Source organism: Thunnus albacares, chromosome 15, assembly GCF_914725855.1.
Source record: "Thunnus albacares chromosome 15, fThuAlb1.1, whole genome shotgun sequence".
NCBI lineage: Eukaryota > Metazoa > Chordata > Actinopteri > Scombriformes > Scombridae > Thunnus > Thunnus albacares.
Window position 1 is genome coordinate 15,972,332 of NC_058120.1, and position 19,794 is coordinate 15,992,125.

The window sequence follows — 19,794 nt, forward strand, 5'->3', positions numbered from 1 at the left end:
TCGCTAATATTTTTGCCCTATCTTTTGTTTGTCAGGCAAGCGCACTCTATCTTTCTGTCCTAAGAAACGTCTGCAAGTTGAATATTTTATGTACAAGAGCTAGGATATAGCAGACGATCATATTTGAAGTGCAGGGTTGGACATACAACCTTTTAATCCTGGCGAGTGAGGGGGAATTTATGCCTGTGAGGCTGTAAGCAGGGTGTAAAAAACTCATATTAAATGAAGTGATGTTATTGGTTCCCACAGTCCTGGCGGGGCATTGTAAAAGTTCCTGAACAGAGAGCTAAGGCAAACAAATATTTGCTGTTTGTCTGCTGTTTGATGAGACATGACGAGCACGATCGGTTAGGAAAATGACACCGAGAACATCAACGGATTAGCAGAGATGTGTGTTAGTGAAAGGGAAGTGAAAAAGGTGGTTGATTCTGAAAATGTGTGAGTTGTAAGTTAGCATCCGTTTAGCTACAGTGAGGCGCGCTCCGTTGTCATTGACCACCAGCTGTAAGTTAGCTGGCTGTTAGCTACCAGAGCTTAACCACGATGAGCTTCTCACGGGAGATAAAACGTAAGTATCGCCTTACTTTAACTGTATTTGCAAGTTGGCAGACGTATAATCCCCAGTGTACTTCGCTCGTTTGCGCTGTTGATGGTTAACGTTACGTTTAATCTGTAAACGTCATACAGAGCTGCAGAAAGCAAAGAGCAAAGCCCAGAACAGCAACAACCTAAAAGAGGAAGCCAACATCTGCAATCAGCTGGGAGAGCTGCTGTCCAGAAATGGTAAGTGGTTTTATATAACAACTACTAATATGTAGTAAAAATGTGTAAGTTACAGAGATCTGTCCAAAACCATGTATCATACAGTACCAGTCAAAGGTTTGGACACACTGTCTCATTCAAGAGGATGAAAAGGTGTGTCCAAACTTTTGACTGGTACTGTATGTAATACAGTGATAAGGACATGAAAGAGATTAGAATTTTTTCAAACAACTTTAATCATGAATATACATACAGTAGTTACTCATAATTATGTGAAATATATAGATGGGGGTTGTGTAAACAGACCCCACTTGTGACTTTAAAACTCAGCTTGTCCATTTACAGAATATACACTCAATCAGGCCTGCAACTACTGATTATTTGCATTATCAATTAACCTATCAATACTTAATCGAGTAGTTGTTTGGTCCATAAAATGTCATGAAATAATAAAAGATATCGATCACTGTTTCCCCAGTCCCAAAGTGACGTCCTCAAAACAACTGGCAATTAATTTAATAGATGGCAACTAATCAATCAATTGACTAATCATAACAGCTCTATACTCATCATTATGTGAAATATACAGATGGAGGTGGCGTAAACAGACACAATTTCTAATTTTCAAACTAAGATTGTGTCCATTTACAAATATACATGCAATGACTGGATTTAGAATAGTTTTCAACTGGCAGCTTCATTCTTGCAGTTCATTCATTGTTCTTCTTATTAGACGATTTACATGAATTGGTATCCTTGATGTCGCTTTACTGCCTCTTTCTGGATTTAAACCCCATAGTTATCGACTTTTGCCCTCCCCACTACCTCCATACTGTGGTGTACATTTATGGCAGTGTGTCGCCTCAAGTCTGCTGTCATTCCTTGTCTCTCTGTTGTATATTTTGTGCACATTATGAAGACATGTTATTGTGCCACTTAGTCACAGTAACCTGTGTGATGTTCTCCAGTAATGTAAAGTGTAGTTATTATTTAGGTCCTACCCTCAATCTGTTTTTGTTGCATGCCTCTCTTATGTTTTTTCTCCTCTCTTTGAAAGCTTAATAGTCATGTCTACATTTCCTTTATTGACCTCTTGTTTAACCACTTTGTCCTGTCTTATCTCTCTGTGTTCCAGGTGACTATGAAGCTGCCATTAGGGAGCACCAGCAGGAGTTGTCTCTCTCTGAGGTGTCAAATGATGTTATTGGACGAGCTGTGGCCAATCGAAAGATTGGAGAGTGCTACGCAGAGATGGGAAATATTGAAGCTGCTTTGAAAGTGAATAGATAATTCTGCCTTTTTCAAAATGCATGCACAAAGTATTTTTTGTGGCTATTGAACCAATTCTTGAAAGCTCTCATTTTGAAATACGAAAGTGGTACAGATGTTGTATCAAAGGATGTTTTGGAAGCACTTAAAGGGTTTTCTGTATATGTGTTTTCTCCAGCATCAACACCGTCACCTGGACCTGGCTCGGTCTGTCAGAGATCACGCTGAGGAGCAGCGAGCGCTGGCCACTATTGGTCGAACCTACCTCTTCCGTTATGAATCAGACCAATCAAGGAACAGTTTAGAGCAAGCAAAGGATACCTTCATGAAGAGCCTCGCCATTGTGAATGATTATCTAGAAGGTGCGCATGATTTGTCATGAAGACATTGTGTATCTTCAGGAATTTGTGGAAAATATTAAATTATAATTTTACCAGTTTTTTCTAACATTTTACATTTTGCTTCACTTTCCGGGGTTAGTAATCTTTGTTTGTCTCTGTTCTCCAGGAACTGTGCCTGGGCGAGAGATTAGTGAGATGAAGGCTCGTCTCTTCCTCAATCTCGGTCTGGTTTATGATCATCTGGGGCAGCACAAGCGCTGCAGTGAATTGATCCGACGCAGTGTCTTTATTGCTGAGTAAGAATGTCCTTTGTTACTTTTAATCTTGTCCTAGGTTAACAGCGGGTAAATAGTCAGTGATTTGATGATTGTGCCTTCTTTTTTCTCTATAAAAAGTTCACCGTAAAGTATTGTTGATTCTCTTATCTTCCTTTATTCATCCTGTAAAGAAAGGGCCAACTGCTGGAGGATCTCTACCGTGCAAACTTTAACCTCGGCAACATCTGCTTTCGTAACGGTCAACACTCTAATGCTGTGCGCTGCCTGGAACAGGCCAAAGAGTGTGCCCGAAAGATCAAAGACAAGTTCAGTGAGAGTGAGTGCTTCCACTGCATCGGCAAGGTATGTAAAATATAGCAACAATAGTTGATTGGAATCAAACAACTCCCATTTTCTGTCGCTGTGGCTCAACATGTGTGTCTCTGTGACATTTATTCACAGGTCCAGCTGTCTCTGGGTGATTTCGTAGCAGCTAGACGATCTCTGAAGAAAGCTCTCATGTTGGGTTCCCAGCAGCCACTGGACCGGCAGGCAGTGAAGAAAGTGTTCAAATATGGTGAAAGAGCTATTCAATCTTGTTGATTATATGTATTTATTCAAGATTATTTAGTTTGATTTGTTTTCATTATATTATATTTCAAAGATGGCTGAGTTTATTACATGATTTGTTTCTTTAATTTCATAGCTGACCAGGGCTGTAAATTAGAGGAGGAGTTGGGGGAGGATCAGGGCAAAAGACTCCCATCCCGTCAGGCAGTGGGGCTGGCGGAACAGCTCGGGGACCTCTACTGTAAAGTCCTCTGCTACAAGAAAGCTTTGGATGCATATCAAGCTCAGGTGAGAAACATAAAAACATTTAAATACGTCTCAGCCTTATTAAATGCATTTTAGTTCCTCTACAATTTGAGTTTATTGACTCCATAGCAGATTGATACCACAATGAATTACATAAAGGTTTGTTGTCAATGTGGTGTAGCTTACAGGTGCCAAGGCGTTGGGAAAGCCTGCCAGGGAGCTGGCTGTTATCCATGTGTCACTGGCTGCGACCTACACAGACTTGAGACAGCACAGCAAAGCGGTGGAGCACTACAGACAGGAGCTGGCTTTACGACAGGGCAGCCCTACTGAGGTAATCATGAACAACCTGCATCGTTACACAGCATTGCTCTCTATTTAAAGGCCCATTCTATAGTCACAGGAATGTTGTCAGGTTTATGTGGATAGATCACAAAAACTGTAGCACCTTTTTTCTGATTCCACAATCATGTATATTAGTTCAGGGAATAGAAAATCACCAATTCGACCTCCATGACTGTGGGAGAAAATCTGACTTTACAAATGATTGGTTCTGTTAATTTAGATGACTCACAAACAGGACATTGGAGATGCAATGATTATTGATTAGTCGATAGAGAGAAAATTAATCTATTTTGATAACTGAATAATAGTGTTATCATTTTTTTATTTGACATTTTTTAGCAAATATGCCAAAAAATGCTGGTTTTACCTTCTCAAATGTGATTCTTTGTCATACATGATAGTGAACTGAATATCTTTGGGTTTTGAACCCTTGTTCGGACAAAATAAGACATTTAAAGACGTAACCATTGACTCTGGAAAATTATAAAGAGCATTTTCACTTTTTTCTGATATTTTATAGACAAAACGATTAATGAGTAAACAATTGGCAGAATAATCGATAATGAAAATAATTGTTGGCTGTCTGATATACATTATTTAAAAAATCCAATAATATAATCATAGTAGACAATGATAAATGAAAAATCTCATACTGTATGTCGTCCATACTTGTGTATGTAACTAATCAACTGTATGTTTCTGTATCAGGAATGTAGCACTTGGCTGAACATTGCAACAGCTCAGGAGGAGAGTGGCTGTGCCTTCGAGGATATAGACAACAGCTATAGTACAGCGTTACGTTGCGCCCAGAAGTCTGGGCAGGCCAGACTACAGGTGAGGAGGCATTACCAACTGAAAGTTGTGAAACACTGGGAATCAATTTCTTAAAATCTCAAAGTTTTAAGATTTTAATAAGTCTAAAAAAAAGTTCTCAAATCAGCCTTCTTATTTAGCGGTAAATCCATATGCATGCTATGCAAACTGTAATATTTGTTGTTAAAGAATGATACGGTTGTGGGAATTGTCTGAAAATACTAAACACACATATGAAATAAGACACGAAACACTTGAAGATTAAAAAATATTATAATCCAATAAGGAGACAGAACACACAAAGATTTGCATCAGCTTGTCTCACCAAACAAAGAGCAAACCTAATCTATATAGTTTCTGAAGGAACAGAGAAATAATCTGTGATTGGTCAATGTATCAACTTATATCATTACAGTCAATGGCACACAGCTATGAGATATACATCTGCATGCACATGTAAGTTATGTGAGTGTTACATCTACCCAAGACTCAAGAAACCAAGGAGCAAATTATCTTACTTCCACAATTCTGTACATTAAAATGATAAGATAATCATCGTATTGTCTCATCACCTCAACAATACTCAACAAAGACTTCAGGTATTCTGGGTGTATGAAGGTTCACTTTGTCTCCTACAGAAGCGTGTGCTGAGGCTTTGCTTGGCGGTTCAGAGACGAAACGGCTCATCGGATGCTGATGACACTGAAGCGAGGCTGCATGAGCTGTGTGCTTCAGAGGGCTGGAGTCCAGACAACAGCGATGGTGAAGACGATGAAGAAGAGGAGATGGACAACAGTGAACCGCTGGATGACAGTGATGTTGTCCTTTCAGACTCAGGTAGGCTGTGTGATATCAATTATCCACCTTTAGACCTATGGTTTATATTATTTGCCAAAATGATCTTATTTTTGTTTCACACGGTTTCTAGATGACGATTTGGAGGGCTATGACAAGATGGTGTCAGGAAGGAGGAAGGCGGGAAGAGTAAGGGCATATATCGTCATATCATTCGGCACTTTGCACAAGCAATCATCTCATATTTGGATTCCTTTTCTTACCTCGTGTTTCCTGCTGCTTCTGTCTGTCTTTCTGATTCAGTGGAACAAGAGGAACGAGAAGGGTGAAACATCTCTCCACAGAGCGTGTATAGATGGGAACTTGAAGCAGGTCCAGTACCTGGTGGAACAGGTGAGCAAAATAAGATCCATATTTTTTTGTTGATTTGTTCAAAAAAAAAAAAATCCTGTCCTCATCGGAAATTTGTCTAAAAAAGCTCAATGAAGACAATCTGGAGGCAGCCTGAAGGAAGCAATGCACTAAAGCAAAACACAACAAAAGTCAGACAGATGAGAATAAAATCCTCTGTAAACTGTGGAATATCTGTGTTGCTCTCAGCAGAAGCCAAATAACCAAACATCTTGGACTGTAGCTTCTTGTCTAAGTCTGCATAATACAACCTACATCATATCATGATTAATGTCATCCTGCCTGTCTGTATGTCAGGGTCACCCAGTGAATCCCAGGGACTACTGTGGCTGGACTCCCCTGCACGAGGCCTGCAACCACGGTCACCAAGGTAACTGATTTAAGATTATACCTACAGTATATTAACACCTTAAGAAGACTGTACTCTTTTATTCAGCTGTTCACTCCCTTCTCTATCTCATCCATTCTCACTCTTTCCGTCATCAGAGATTGTAGCCGTGCTGCTGGAGCGAGGCGCTAACATCAACGACCCCGGTGGTCCCTTATGTGAAGGAGTGACTCCTCTCCATGATGCCCTTGCTTGCGGCAACTTTAAGGTGGCTAGACTCTTGTTGGAACGAGGGGCTTCTGTCACCCTACGCAACTCTAAGGTGTGTGCGGTTACATGTGTGTTAACAGAATCATCATCTGTAGAGACCTGAAGTAAAGGTACAGTCACATTACATTTCTGAACCAAATTGTTCCCGTTGTCCCGACATGATGTCATGTTTCTGACGCAGGTAGTAAATAAATATTGATCGGAGTGATCACAAACTGTAAAGAGTGTGAGTGACACTACAGTTTGTAGTCTGGTAGTGTGATAATGTATTAAATGTGGTGATGATCATCACCATAGCAGCAATGCAGCAGTGTTTCTATTGGACACATCCAAGACTGACCTGCATGTCTGTTGGAGCCGACTGGAGATTGCAGTGAAATAGGAAACGCATGCTTGTATTTGTCCTTTTGTACGTACTTCAATACAAGTGAATGGGAGAATAAGCTAATATTTGTCTGATGGAACTGTAATGTGACTGTACCTTATGAAAACCCTCATTAATAATCCCATTAACTTAATTTAACTGGTAATAAAGGAAGTAACAAAAAAGCCAGTCTTGGATCATAACCTTACTCTACAGTACGTCATGTATACGTCTCGAGAAGTACAGTATTTTATTTTATTTTTTTTATGACCTAATACTGGTGTTAACTCAATATTTCAGTTTGTAGCAGCCTTTAATGAACGCCATTTCCATAAGCCCTAGAACTTTGCAGGCTAAACGTCACGACTCCACAGAAGAGTTCGTTGGCGAGTCAAGGGGCTAGTTCAGAGGATGGTTCAGACATTTACATTTGTGGTACAAATTAAATGTAATATTATTGTTATTGTTATTATTATTGTTGTTATTATGTAATTACAGCAGGACAGAGAGAACTAATAAGTATCAAAGTTTTATACAGCAAAGATTATGAAAGTTGGTAAATATTCACTTGAGCTGTAGTTTTTTTTTAATTTTTTTTTTATGCTTGTTTAACTTTGTTAAAATCATTTAGGTTTCTTCTTCTAATTACCAGTACTGTAGTTCACCGATTTATCTTAGCATATGGAAAGTAAACCCCAGTAACACTTAAGAGAAGACGGTTGAACAGAGGCTTCTTGTAATACTCATATTACAAGAGTGGATGTGTAATAAAACATTTCCCCTCCTCCCTCATGATAAAAGAAACAGCCACCAGCAAATTACAAGAGCTGGTTGTGTAATGGATGGTGATGCGCTTCAGGGAAACCATGTGACCTTCATCATCGGCAGGCTTAATTTTAATAGTATTTTAAGTTACTGGTAATTATTTAGCTGTAATGAAATTATTGACACAGGCAGTTGCAAACATCTCCAGTGTCTCTTTCCAAATGTCAATTGGGCTGCGTTTGTTTATGTTTACTTTATTGTATGAGTTGACTTAACAAGTGATCTATTAGTTTAGCAAAATCCTTTTCTACTCCTTCAGTTTTTACTGTGTGCTGAGCTGATTAAACTGACAGTAAACAGCTCCATGTATGTAAAAATTGAGACATACACTTTTGAAATGCAAAGCATCTCTCCGAACTGAACTTAAATTACAGGTAAACCAGTGAGTCAGCTAAAAAAACAGTTGGTAATCGGGGTTGTTATTATTACTGGGGCTAAAATCACTGATCAGCACAGGTAATATTGAAATCACTACACCTCATCTAGAGAAATAAGTCCTGTCTATCTTTTACTCTCCTCTGTCAGGGTGATACCGCCATGGACACCCTGCGTCAGTGGCAGCGGACGTACAGCAGAGAGCTGGACCAGGACACCAAGCAGGAGTGCACAGCAACAGAGAGACTCCTGAGGAAGGCGCTAGCAGGGGGAGGTGAGTTTTTTTTTTTTTTTTAGATCATTATACCATGTCAGCCTTGGTTTGCCCTCTAAATATTCTCTCAAACACTATTTTCCCACTTATCTCTGCCTACCACAGTGCCTGCTGCTCCGGCCCCAGCTAAGCCGTTCGATGCCCTGCAGGACAGCCAGCTGTTTGATGCAGAGAACTCGGAGCCGCTGTCGTCCTCTGGAGGGGGCTGTTCCTCCAGCCAGGACTGGTCTCGGAGCAGCAGGAACTCTGAGGTGAACTCAGAACCTGCCAGCCACAAACGGTGGCAGTGCAATGGCTCAACACAGCGGCACAGAGCCAGAGGAACAGAGGCTGCTGTCCTGTATGGGGTAATGTCTGGTGTTTGCTTTCTATGTCGCTAGAAAACAATACTGCAGACTTCTCACAAAAGATTGAGATTATACAAACTGAAACCAACTTTATATTTACATTATATGATTTGTATGTATATTCGTGTCTTAGAATAACAGCAGCTGCTCAGAGGACAGCGACTCTGACTGCCCGGTCAGTCCCCTCCGTCCCGTCCGCCCAAGACACAATTTCCCAGCAGCCCCAAGTCAAAAGGACGTTCCCCCAAACAAGGAAGCCAGCTCAGTCCCCAACTCTGATCGAGAGAGTATCAGGGAGGTCCCTGCGCCGTCCGTCTTTGCACGAGAGGAGTACCACAGCGCCATTCGAGGCTTGGGCAGCGCCAAAACTCGTCTCCAGGGTCTGTCGCAGCCCCAGTTCTCCAGCACACCTGCTGTCTCATCCAGCAACAGATCAGCTCTGGTTCCTGAGGAGGAGTATCTGGCAGATGATTGGTTGGAGGACGATTTGGGGGAAATCCAGCCGAAGAAGAAGAGGAGGGTTGGGGTGGAACAGAATGGGGTGCGAGGAGAACACACTGCTTTGTCTTCAGCAGCCAGAAGTCCAAACAGGCTGTCAAACTCTGAGACATCCTGCAGAAGTGAGTGCTCAGACTGGCCACAACATTTCAAATGCACACGTTTAAAGTCTTGTGTGTGAACATGTTATTTCTCCCATAATTTGCTTTTTTTGTACAGCTTCACTGTGGCCCTCTTCTCTTCCAGGTTCTGCAGTTCCTTCCTCCTCCAGCAGGGGTCTCTCTCTGAAAAAGAACGGCCCACCGAAGCCTCACCAGGTCAAAATGACTCAGATGCCAGGAATGGTCAGGCTGGGCAGACGAGAGGTCAACAGGTCACACAGCCCAACTGTTGATGACGACATCAGACCGGAGACACCGCCACCCCCACAAATACACATGCAGGTTAGAAGAGAAGAGCTGTATCTCTACTCCTTCTAAATACATGCACATAGAACAGTATTATTTGCCGTGGGAAAAAGCTGCTGTACCAAAAAAAAAAAAGACTCACTTCAAGGTCGAAAGAGTCAAAATTCAGGGAGAGATAGAGAATAATTAATGTTGCAGCATCACTAATGAGGTTGTAACTGGAGCATCATTTGTCAGGAATCTGTCTTCATTCTTGATTAGACAGTGATAAAAGTGGTGGAAAATGAGAAAGAGCTGAAGGAGGAAGGAAGGTAGTTCAATTTTTAAGATGCTGCTGCAGCTTGAATACCAGCAGCTTCGAGGATCTAGGATGAGTGTGTGAATTTATACCATCAGAACTCAAACTGCACATGTTCAGTTTCAGAATTTGCAGATTTTTGTTTCAGGATAAAGGTCAATGTTATGCACAGTTTGGGTGCACCTAGCTAAAACAACACAGTTTAATACAGCAGCTTCATGAATGCTATAATGGTCAGTTTTTGTCTCTCTTTTGTCTCTATAGGCTGTTTTCTAATATTCCTAATAAGCTGGCAACATTGAACATATAAGTTTATGAATTCACAATAAAAGTGTATCTGCAACTGGATAAAAAATTGTGTTTTTTTTTTTTTCTGACAAAACAGTAATATTATTATAGTAATGTAATTCCATTCCTGTCAAAATTTCTTTTCCATATATTTTCAGACTTGTGTGTGTGATCACATACATTATGGACTTAAATGATACAAGCCTGTTTGTTTTGATTATATTTATGTTTAGTTTTTTTTTTTTTAATTTGTCGATTTTGTTTATTTCAGCCTCCAACTCAAACACTGGCCGCTCCCATCCCCACATCACTGCCTCCACCAATCAGAATGAGGGTCAGAGTTCAGGAGGACGTTTTCCTCATCCCAGTTCCACAAAGGTTGAATGACTCTGTTATTTATTTTCCTGAAAATGATCCTGCTCTCTAACACCTACATTGGGTGCAGCTTTTTTTAACAAATTGGGAATTAAACATTGGTTTAACAGTTTTGACTTGACGCTCATTTTCTTCCACTGTGTTCCAGTGAGGCGGACTCCTGCACTGTGTCGTGGCTGTGTGAACAAGCAGCTCAGCGTTACTACCAGAAGTGTGGCCTCCTGCCTCGTCTCTCGCTGCAGAAGGAAGGTGCTCTGCTCTCCCCGCAGGACCTGCTGCTGGCTGTCCTGCACACCAATGAGGAGGTTCGGCCAATTTGAGGACAGGCATTAAGTTATTAAAGGCTGCCTTAAGATCTGTTTTACTTATTTTCACAATAATATGAGACTTTTTTTTTTTGAGACCGGGTGTAATATTGTGGTGTGTTGCAGGTCTTGGCTGAAGTGTCCTCCTGGGATCTCCCTCCTCTCCCTGAGCGCTACAAGAAGGCCTGTCACAGCCTGGCAGTGGGTGAGCAACACACACACACACACAAATGCACACAAGCGCGGGCATGCAAATTTTGATGATCCGCTATAAAACGTGGTGTGTCTGTGTCTGCAGATGAAAATAAGCGTGTCACACGGCTGTGCGAGGCGCAGGACGGGAGTTCGTCTGTGTCGGTGTGTGGCCTCAGCTTGACCCCCTCGTCCCTCAACCCCCTCCTCCGTGCCCTAAAACTGCAAGCCAGCCTCACTGAGCTGCGTATTTCCGGCAACCGTCTCCACGACAGCCTTCTCCCCGAACTGGTTGCCACAACAATCACTATGCCACGACTTCGGCTGCTGGACATTTCTGCCAATCACGTCACAGGGGAAGGACTCGAGAAGGCTGTAAATGCTTTAAAGGGTCAGAGCCATCCTGCATTTCCGGTAAAGAGTGTTTCTGCTGTAATTACATGCAGCTGTGCAGCATTTGGTGATAATTTGGTCCCATATATGACACTGTTTGGATCCTGATTATGTTTATAAATGGTAATTATAGTAGTTAAATTATATATATTTATATCATAGTGACTTTAAAGGATATATTTGCTTAAAATCACAATAAATTCTACTCTGGGCAGTACAGATAATTTCTTTTACTTCTGAAACTTCTGCTGCCTCCTAAATAAACAATTCTTTGAGCTACTGAAAGCACTGAAAAATGAAACTAAAAACACCGAATAACATGCCTCTTTAGAACCAGTGTCTAACTTACTTTGGATATTCCACAGATGATTTTGTCAGCAGATATCATGACTATTGATTTCTTCTGTAGAAAAATTCCAGTGAAAACACACCAAAACATGCTGCTCTTAAAGTTTTTAAAATATAATTTTTAATGCCACAAACACCTAGTCATCTTTATTTTATTGCGTTGGTGGCAGAATTCTTACAGATAAATATTTCAAAAAGATAAAAGCAAAACACAAAAAAAAATGTCATTGCTGTGGTGGCAGATTGAATTCAGATATCATAGTGCATGAAAAGGCCGTCAAGTGTTTGGTTTTTTTTTGTTGTTTTTTTTTTTTAAGGCTGCAGAAGCAGAGTTTAATTTTTGAGTTTATTAGCAGATTCTCAGTGAGTCACACAGTTGACCGTTTGCTGAAGGAAAGCGAAAGGCTTTTTATTCTCATGTAGATTTCAACTGTGACACAGTCTTTATTTGCACCGTCATCGTGTGACTAGTAAGTTAAGTCATAACACCTTCCTACATGTACTGTTGACTTGCCACAAACCGCAGTCTCAAAACAAACTGTCAACATGCATTTCACATCATATGAGGAATGACATCATATATTTAATATGAATTGATCTCTCATAGTGTCTGGAGGAGCTTGACCTCAGTATGAATCCGCTGGGTGACGGTGTATCTGAGTCCCTGTCCTGTCTGCTGTCCTGCTGCCCTCTGTTAGCTAAGTTGTCTCTGCAGGCCTGTGGCCTCACTGCTCGTTTCCTTCAGCAGCATCGTCTACTGCTAGCCAGCGCTCTGACAGGTAACAGTTCGAAAGTCACTGTTTTCTTTTCAAGTGGGATCTTTTCTCTGAAAATCATTTAGCTTATGTAACTGGAAGTTCAGAGAAAGGGTTCAGTAAAGGGATGGATAACAGCAGATAGGGCATAAATTATGATTTTTTCTTTTTTAATTTTAGCTTGAAAAAATGCGTTTTGGGGGTTTAAATTGAGTAAATTAATAAACGAATATCCTTTTATCCTACAGGCACGGGCCACTTGAAATCAGTGTGTCTATCCCACAATGCACTTGGCTCCACTGGCTTTGAGCTGGTGCTGAAAACTCTGCCTCTGCATAGTCTCACACACCTGGACCTGTCTGCTGTCCGCAGGGGGCCCACTGATTACCCAGCACTGGAACACCTCTCCAAAGTCCTGTCACAGGTACACACACATGAATCATATTCTGTACACTGCACACAACACTTTTTTTATTCCACAAATAACTTTCATGTATGGGTTTTTTTTTTGTTTTTTTTATGCACCTGTGTCTCCAGCATCCTACTTGTGCTGACATGACACACAGGCATTACACATACCATTAAGACACCTGACCTGAACAGTGAAATGAAAACATTCATCTTCTCTTGTAGGATGAGTGTTCACTGACTCATCTGAGTCTGGCAGCAAACGAATTAACGGACAGCAGTGTAGCCACCTTGGCCAGGTTAGTGTGTGTGTGTGTGTGTGTGTGTGTCTGATGGCAATGATCGCTGCCACACATGCTGCAAAAAGTCTTGATTTTAGTCTGTGAAAATATTGATGTCTTCAGAAAATATTGATGTATTCAGAATTAAACTATCAGTGATGACATTTTAACTTGCCTAATAATCAGTGTATAGAAACGTCCTTGAAATTAAAACATGGGGAAAATCTTTTCTAGGTGCCTGCCTTCATGTCCGACTCTGGTGAGTCTGAACTTATCAGGAAACCCGTCTGTCACTTCAGAAGGACTTCACAGCATCCTGATCTCTCTTAGAGAAGCTTGTCGACCGCTGACCCTTCTAAACCTTCAAGGTAAACGTATGTGTGTGGGTCAAAATGTAGGCAAAAATGAACAAAGGCTAGGTTTGGATACTAAATCTTCTTTTTCATGTTTACATTTTGAATTTATGCTTGTTGATTCATCGTCAGGTTGTCAGGTGTCTGGCCCCTGGGACAGTGCAGGTCTGGATGGTTTGTCAGAGCTGGTGAGGGATCTCCGTCTTTGCTCTCAAGGACTCAACAAGCTGGATCGGCAGGCCTTAAAGCAGAGCTGGAACAACAGTCAGTCACACGGACGCTTTCTCGACCGAAACGCCAAGTGCCTTCTCTCTGCTGCAGCCTCCTCATGAGGAAGTGAAAATGAAAGATGATGACAAATCTGCATTTCTTTCCTCTTCTCTTTATCACTGACGCTGATCCACGTGAAATCAGTAGCTATCTTGTATTTTAAATAAATCGTAAAGACACAACTTTGATAATAAGGGTGCTATTCTTTTAAGGTTTTTGTTCAGAGGCTGAACACCTAAATCTTCAAAAGAAACAAACTGCACAAAAAATGTAGTGAAATGGCCTCCACAGCCATTCTGTGTAAATAGCTTATTTGGTTCATGTTTTTTGTACGCCTTATTTATGTGTATGTGTGAAAGTCTCAGTTGTGTTGAGACAGTTTGTTAGCAGTGTATTTGTGTCATGAGGCACATTTGTCCTCGGCCTTCTGAATTATTGTATGATTTGATTTAAAAGAAACAAACAATTAAAGTGACTCATGATGTGTTTGTCTTTCAGTGGCCAATTTTTAATTTCTGTGAAGGTATTATTTATGGTTCACATACAGTAAATCCTGAACAACATATTTTATTCATCTGTTTCAGTTTATATTGACCATAGATACATACAGGTCTGTGGTGTCCCACTACACTTTCGTTCTGATCACTACCAAATTTACCAAGTAACCAAAGTGGTTACCTGACACGCTAGGATTTTGAGATTAAACATGCTGATAGTCAAGTTTCATTCACAGTATACAGTTCAATAGTAGAGAGTGGAGTAGAAAGACTTTAACTTTTTCAAGTTATTAACATGAAAGCTGTAATCCCACCTCCGACAATGTGGGTTGCAATAGCAGTGATGCCGTCTGTATTTCCGCTTGTTGACTCCATGAGCAGAAGAAGAAGCAAAATTACGTTGTTTATGAGGTATTTTTTATATAGTTCTCAAGAACCGCTCATCCAAACAACTTCACACAACGACGTTGCACTTCCTCGTTTCCCCAGCAATCCACCTGCCAGGTATAAAGTACATTGGATGAACAGTTCTTAAGATATATGAAGGAAAAACATGCAGACATACAGAGATTCCCTGCTTTATATAGAGAGATAAAATAATTGAATCATTATATATGCATACAGCAGGCATATATACTTTTTGTATTTTTTTTGTATAAAAACTATTTCATGGTGTAACATACACTGAAACTGAATGTGAAATGAATACTATATGACCAAAACTTTAAAATGCATCTAAAGTATGTCCTGAGTTTAGCTCATTTCTGCTGAAATTAAAATAGAAATGGTATTTTAAGCTCTTTTCTGTCAATTTCAACCATTCATATCATTGAATGGTGGCATCGGATTGCCTGGAACGCGCCAATCATATTCCACTCCCTAGTATGCCAAATGTCTCCTTAGCATAAGCAAATTTGGGCATTTTTTCAGAGAGTTACTTGAAATGTTTTTACATTTCAATTTAGCATACATGTGCATATTGATTAAATTATTACATTTTAATATTGACACCCCTTCCATATCAGTATTCATGCAAATAAAGTAAACTTTGAGGTCTTATTAAGCAAGACTAGGGATATTTTATAAATGTATAGTTTTGTTATTATCAACAAATCTCATGAAAATGCAAACCCAACAATGTTTCAGTCTGTCTTAGTACTTTCCCACTTTATCAGCCAATCTGTGGCTCATAAGTTCCTTGTAAAGATAAATCTTTTTTTTTTATTTTTTAAAAACTGTCACAAATATATTGTTTATTTTTAAAAGGGGATAAGTAATTTCCTAAAACAACTGAGCACTGTAGCATTTAGAGCAGCAGGATGGTGTACGTTGGTTTGACTCAAACTAACTTAAACTGAAGTGGTTGTGTTCATGTTACAGAGGGGACGTGTCAACCAGTGGAACAAGATGGCTGACTGATGTGTTTTAACAGGGTTTTTTTTCAGGGTAATTTCATTTAGAGTAATGCTCTCTTTTTCAAGAAGACCCTGATCATATTCACACATTCACATTCAGTTGCATAGTACAACCACAGTCAGAGCTAAACTGGGGCAGTTGGGTTTAGCAGCACCTTAATGGTGGTGGTAATGAGGGAGGGGCAAGCACTGCGTCTTGACTTCCCGCTCCCAGATTTAACATGCCAGTCTGGGCGATTGAACTGGCGACACTCTGGTCACAAGCTCGATTCTCTAACCTTTAGGCCACCACTCCCCTATACAACAATGGAGCTCTATATCATATACAGTAGAAAGATAAGCAATAGTAAGATCAACTTATTGTTGTTTTTGTCTTTTCATAGGATTAGGTGACAATGAAAAAATCACTAGACTTACCCATTAATGTTATCATGCACTAAAATCTCTTAGATAGGATAGGATTGGATGTGGGCAGGCAGTTTTGTACATGCAAACATTCATGTGGTGAAATATGAGCAGAATCAGGCTCCAACATGTCAATTACTGCAATTAATTCCAGGAATCTTAGCAATTAAGAATTCAATACTAGCAACTGCTCTACGGAGAAGTATGGTGGTTGATGTGGTGAGTCCCGCTGCAGTGAGTCATCACATGCATGCAGGCCTGTGTGAGCCATGTCACACCAACTGCAAATAATAATTGTCAGTAATGCGGTTTATTTTGTATCATTGCTTCTGTACAAAGAAACGGGGTAATAACAGCATCCAGCAACATCCTGTCAGAGGAAGGTCTTTTTCTCGATCTTTTTTTTTTTTTTTTAGTTTTATCTTTTTAGATATTTCAAACACACAAACTGATTCCACAAGAAACAGTTCAATTTTTCCACTAGTCAATTTTCTTTGAATCACTACCGGGATTAAATGTTATCTGTGTCTTTGAAAGTGTTGAATGCATTTTGCAGTTGCTATTGTTATCTGTAAAATTCAAATTAAATTGAGGACATGAATGGTTTCTGAGAAGCTTCACCACAAAAACCACAAAGTTTCACATGTGGCCTTGCTCAGCAGAAGCAGTGATGAGTAAACTTTGTAGTCACATTATTAATATTGTGTTTGACTGACATGCATGATATGACTGATCAGACTGCTCATTTCAAACTTAAAATGGAGCCCACACACAGTCATTGACCGATGAACAGTTTTCAAAAACATCAGTGAGAGATTTATTTTTAACTTGACCATCATTTTAAAGCACAGCCTTTGTTCTGTGAATCTTCTCAGACTATAGAGGTGCGTGTGACCTGTCAGGGTTGATATGGAGTCATGAGATTTTAACATAGGGTGTAAGTGCAATATTAAACCTCTTCTGAAAACATTCTTTTATCAGAAAGCTTTTATGAATGTTTGATATGTTGCTTATTATCCCACTCTTGACAGTTTATATTTTTGTGTAACTTAATTTTATTCCCCTGTGTTTTATGATCTGTTTGTTTTTATTTATTTTAAATTGTTTCATTCTTTCTTTTTTTTTCTTCTGTTAAGTGCTTCGTAACTTTGTTAAGAAAAATGCTATATAAATAAAATGTATTATTATATAATTCAAAACTGACATTGCATCTAGTCCAACAAAGATTATTCAAAAAAAGTTTTTTGAAATGCAAACATTTATTGATATCAGCTGTGAACTGATACAGACATGGGAATAAACATAACAGGCATTGCGAAGTAATAAAAGGTAAAAGAAAATAATGCAACACAAAGTTAATGCAGTGACAAAGAGAAAACTGAAAGATCATTAGAAATCCTTCATGATATACTTTTATGCGCTCTTAATCATTCACTAAAACAGAATTTTTTAAAAATTTTGTCAGCTGGTTAGTTAGTTTTTTTCCTACAAATTAAGCAGAGCACCCCGGTAGCCGAGGGGTCACTGTGCATACCACATAACTGCAACATCCCTGGTTTGATTCCAGCCAGTGACCTTTGTTGTATGTCGTACCCATGTCTCTCCAACTATCAGCCATGCATAAGACGTCGGGGATACACATTAATTTCAACTTGTGTATCTTCATCGCCTGAATAAGGGATCAGGTCCAACAACTCCTTTGGCCTAAAGAGAACACATCAGAAAAAGATTAAAATAATTAAGTATCAGTGGTGGAAGAAGTATCAAAATAATAAGTAAAAGTATCAATACCACACTGTAAAAATACCCCATCACAAGTTAAAGTCCTGCATTCAAAATTGTACTTTTGCAGAAGTGAAGTATACTTTAGAGTACACTATAAGATTGTTATTATTATGGTTTTCTTTTGTAAGTGATTCTTAGATTTTGTACATTTGGTCATTGCGGTGCTCATTTTAACTACTTCAAGTGCTGTTGGGTTGTTGAATCTATAACTGCAGTTCATATGTGATAAACTTAAGTCATATGTTGTGTATGTAAAATCTTGAACGAGCAACTATAGTTGTCAAATAAAATGTACAATGTTTCCCCTCTGAAAAGTTTTCTCATAAAGTACAAGTACCTTAATGTTATACTTAACCACAGTACCCGAGTAAATTAGTTACTTTCTACCACTGTGGAGTATTAAGCTGTAATTAAAGTTGCAACATTGTAAGTAATGAACATTGTAAAAGTACTTTCTGAATATAGACTATTTTAGGTGAGTAATAGTCAAATATGAATACATATGTGGTTTTAGGTCAGTACACTAGCAGGCTGGTGACTCACTTGCAGGCTTTGGTGTTAACACAGATCGTCCTCACATCATCGGTGGTGGTGAGTTCCTCAACTAATACTGCGAGGTTGGACTTCACAAATTTGCGGCACAGACTTTTCAAGAGGCCAATTTGATCGCAGACGCTCAACAACTTTGATTTCATTTTCTGTAAGAGAAAAATCACATTACTGCTCCTTCAGAGATGCACCGACTACTGTGCCGTAAGTCTAGTGGGCATCTTACCTCTACAGTGGCGTTCTGACTAACGGACTTCTTCACCTTGTTCAGAGCCCACTTGCATGCCCAGCATACACCTGGAAGCTGCACATGTAAGTGACACAGTTAACAAAGTTAACAAATGCATGAGCCTTTAAAGTAATACTTAATGTGATGGAAAAATGTTGAATACCACAGAGCATTCATAAGCTTTATGTAAACAACCACTAAATGGTTTGTAACACACTATAATGCAGTTGTAAATTGGTTTGAGAAAAAAGGTGTCTTTCAAATAAATACATAGCATGTAATGAAACTTTTGGTTCTGCACTAGAATCTGATATAAAACTGTGTGGGTCTGAATAAAGTTTGGACAACCTGCATATTATTTATGTCAGGTTAGGTTTTATACTAAAGCTATGTCTGCTGATTGCTGTTTCCTTGTCACAGTTGCCTGTGTCTATGAGTTATGAGCAGTTCAACCAAAAGTATATGTTCCTGTCTCAGATAGAATAGTTTTAAGAGGCCTTAAGCAGTAAAACTATCCAGTATTTTACAATAAAACAGCAAGAATTAGAGAAAAGTCAGAAAAAAAACATAATTTGTGTTTTTTTGTCAGGTCAACATAATTTGTGTCTTTTTTTCCTCCTTATTTCCTGTTTTGTTAATTTTTTTGGTCCCCAGGCTGAGAACCTCTGTCTGAAGCAATGGAGTGACCTGCAGAGTCTATCTCAGAGCTGTGGTTAGTCAGATTAGGTGTAGGCTGGGATGAAATGTTTAAAGATTTGGTTGGTGTCAGGTCCAAAGTCAAGGTCAGGCTTACTTAGTCTACAGAGATTCAGCAAATAAGCATGTGACACTTTGTTGATCATCTAACATGTTCTCATCTATAGTTTAATGATGAACACTGGACTACGTTACCTTGCCTGCCTCCACGGAGACTTCCATATCCGTCTGCTCCTCATCATTAATGTTGACCTTGAAGGATCTCCCATGGACTGTCCAAACTGTGACAGGACAAAGAATGGAGAAAACGTTTCAGTACACTTTACATGATGAACAAAATTAAAAATGGAAAACATGCAGGACACAACAGCAAACCTGAACAAGTCACCAGGACACAAACAAGCAGGACTGAAGATGTTTCCATTGTTACCCGCGAGTCAGTGGCCTCAAAGTGT

General features: G+C 39.6%; 2 protein-coding genes across 2 annotated transcripts; one reads left to right on the forward strand and one right to left on the reverse strand.

The window, feature by feature from the left end:
• Positions 1-235: 235 nt before the first annotated feature.
• tonsl (tonsoku-like, DNA repair protein) lies at positions 236-14,255 on the forward strand. The gene is made up of 28 exons (XM_044375830.1): positions 236-568; positions 688-783; positions 1,898-2,040; positions 2,210-2,393; positions 2,539-2,668; positions 2,821-2,992; positions 3,092-3,206; positions 3,336-3,487; positions 3,627-3,779; positions 4,499-4,624; positions 5,242-5,440; positions 5,532-5,587; positions 5,702-5,791; positions 6,107-6,179; positions 6,296-6,459; positions 8,122-8,245; positions 8,351-8,592; positions 8,726-9,212; positions 9,337-9,533; positions 10,355-10,461; positions 10,607-10,763; positions 10,890-10,968; positions 11,062-11,369; positions 12,304-12,475; positions 12,700-12,875; positions 13,085-13,158; positions 13,375-13,508; positions 13,626-14,255. Exons 1-28 carry the CDS (start codon positions 544-546, stop codon positions 13,823-13,825), a joined length of 4,335 nt encoding a protein of 1,444 aa, XP_044231765.1. The 5' UTR covers positions 236-543; the 3' UTR covers positions 13,826-14,255.
• Positions 14,256-17,320: 3,065 nt separating this feature from the next.
• nkl.4 (NK-lysin tandem duplicate 4) lies at positions 17,321-19,794 on the reverse strand. The gene is made up of 5 exons (XM_044375424.1): positions 19,715-19,794; positions 19,535-19,620; positions 18,641-18,718; positions 18,409-18,563; positions 17,321-17,784 (listed from the first exon to the last, which is right to left on the reverse strand). Exons 1-5 carry the CDS (start codon positions 19,761-19,763, stop codon positions 17,691-17,693), a joined length of 462 nt encoding a protein of 153 aa, XP_044231359.1. The 5' UTR covers positions 19,764-19,794; the 3' UTR covers positions 17,321-17,690.

Excerpts from the sequence above, each read along its gene's own strand:
- nkl.4 (XM_044375424.1), bottom strand. The coding sequence starts at position 19,763 with ATGGAAACATCTTCAGTCCTGCTTGTTTGTGTCCTGGTGACTTGTTCA. Across the intron at positions 19,621-19,714 it reads TGTCCTGGTGACTTGTTCAG|TTTGGACAGTCCATGGGAGA; the intron begins GTTTGCTGTTGT and ends GTCCTGTCACAG. Across the intron at positions 18,564-18,640 it reads GTCAGAACGCCACTGTAGAG|AAAATGAAATCAAAGTTGTT; the intron begins GTAAGATGCCCA and ends TTTCTCTTACAG.
- tonsl (XM_044375830.1), top strand. The coding sequence starts at position 544 with ATGAGCTTCTCACGGGAGATAAAAC. Across the intron at positions 5,792-6,106 it reads TCCAGTACCTGGTGGAACAG|GGTCACCCAGTGAATCCCAG; the intron begins GTGAGCAAAATA and ends TCTGTATGTCAG. Across the intron at positions 8,593-8,725 it reads AGGCTGCTGTCCTGTATGGG|AATAACAGCAGCTGCTCAGA; the intron begins GTAATGTCTGGT and ends TTCGTGTCTTAG.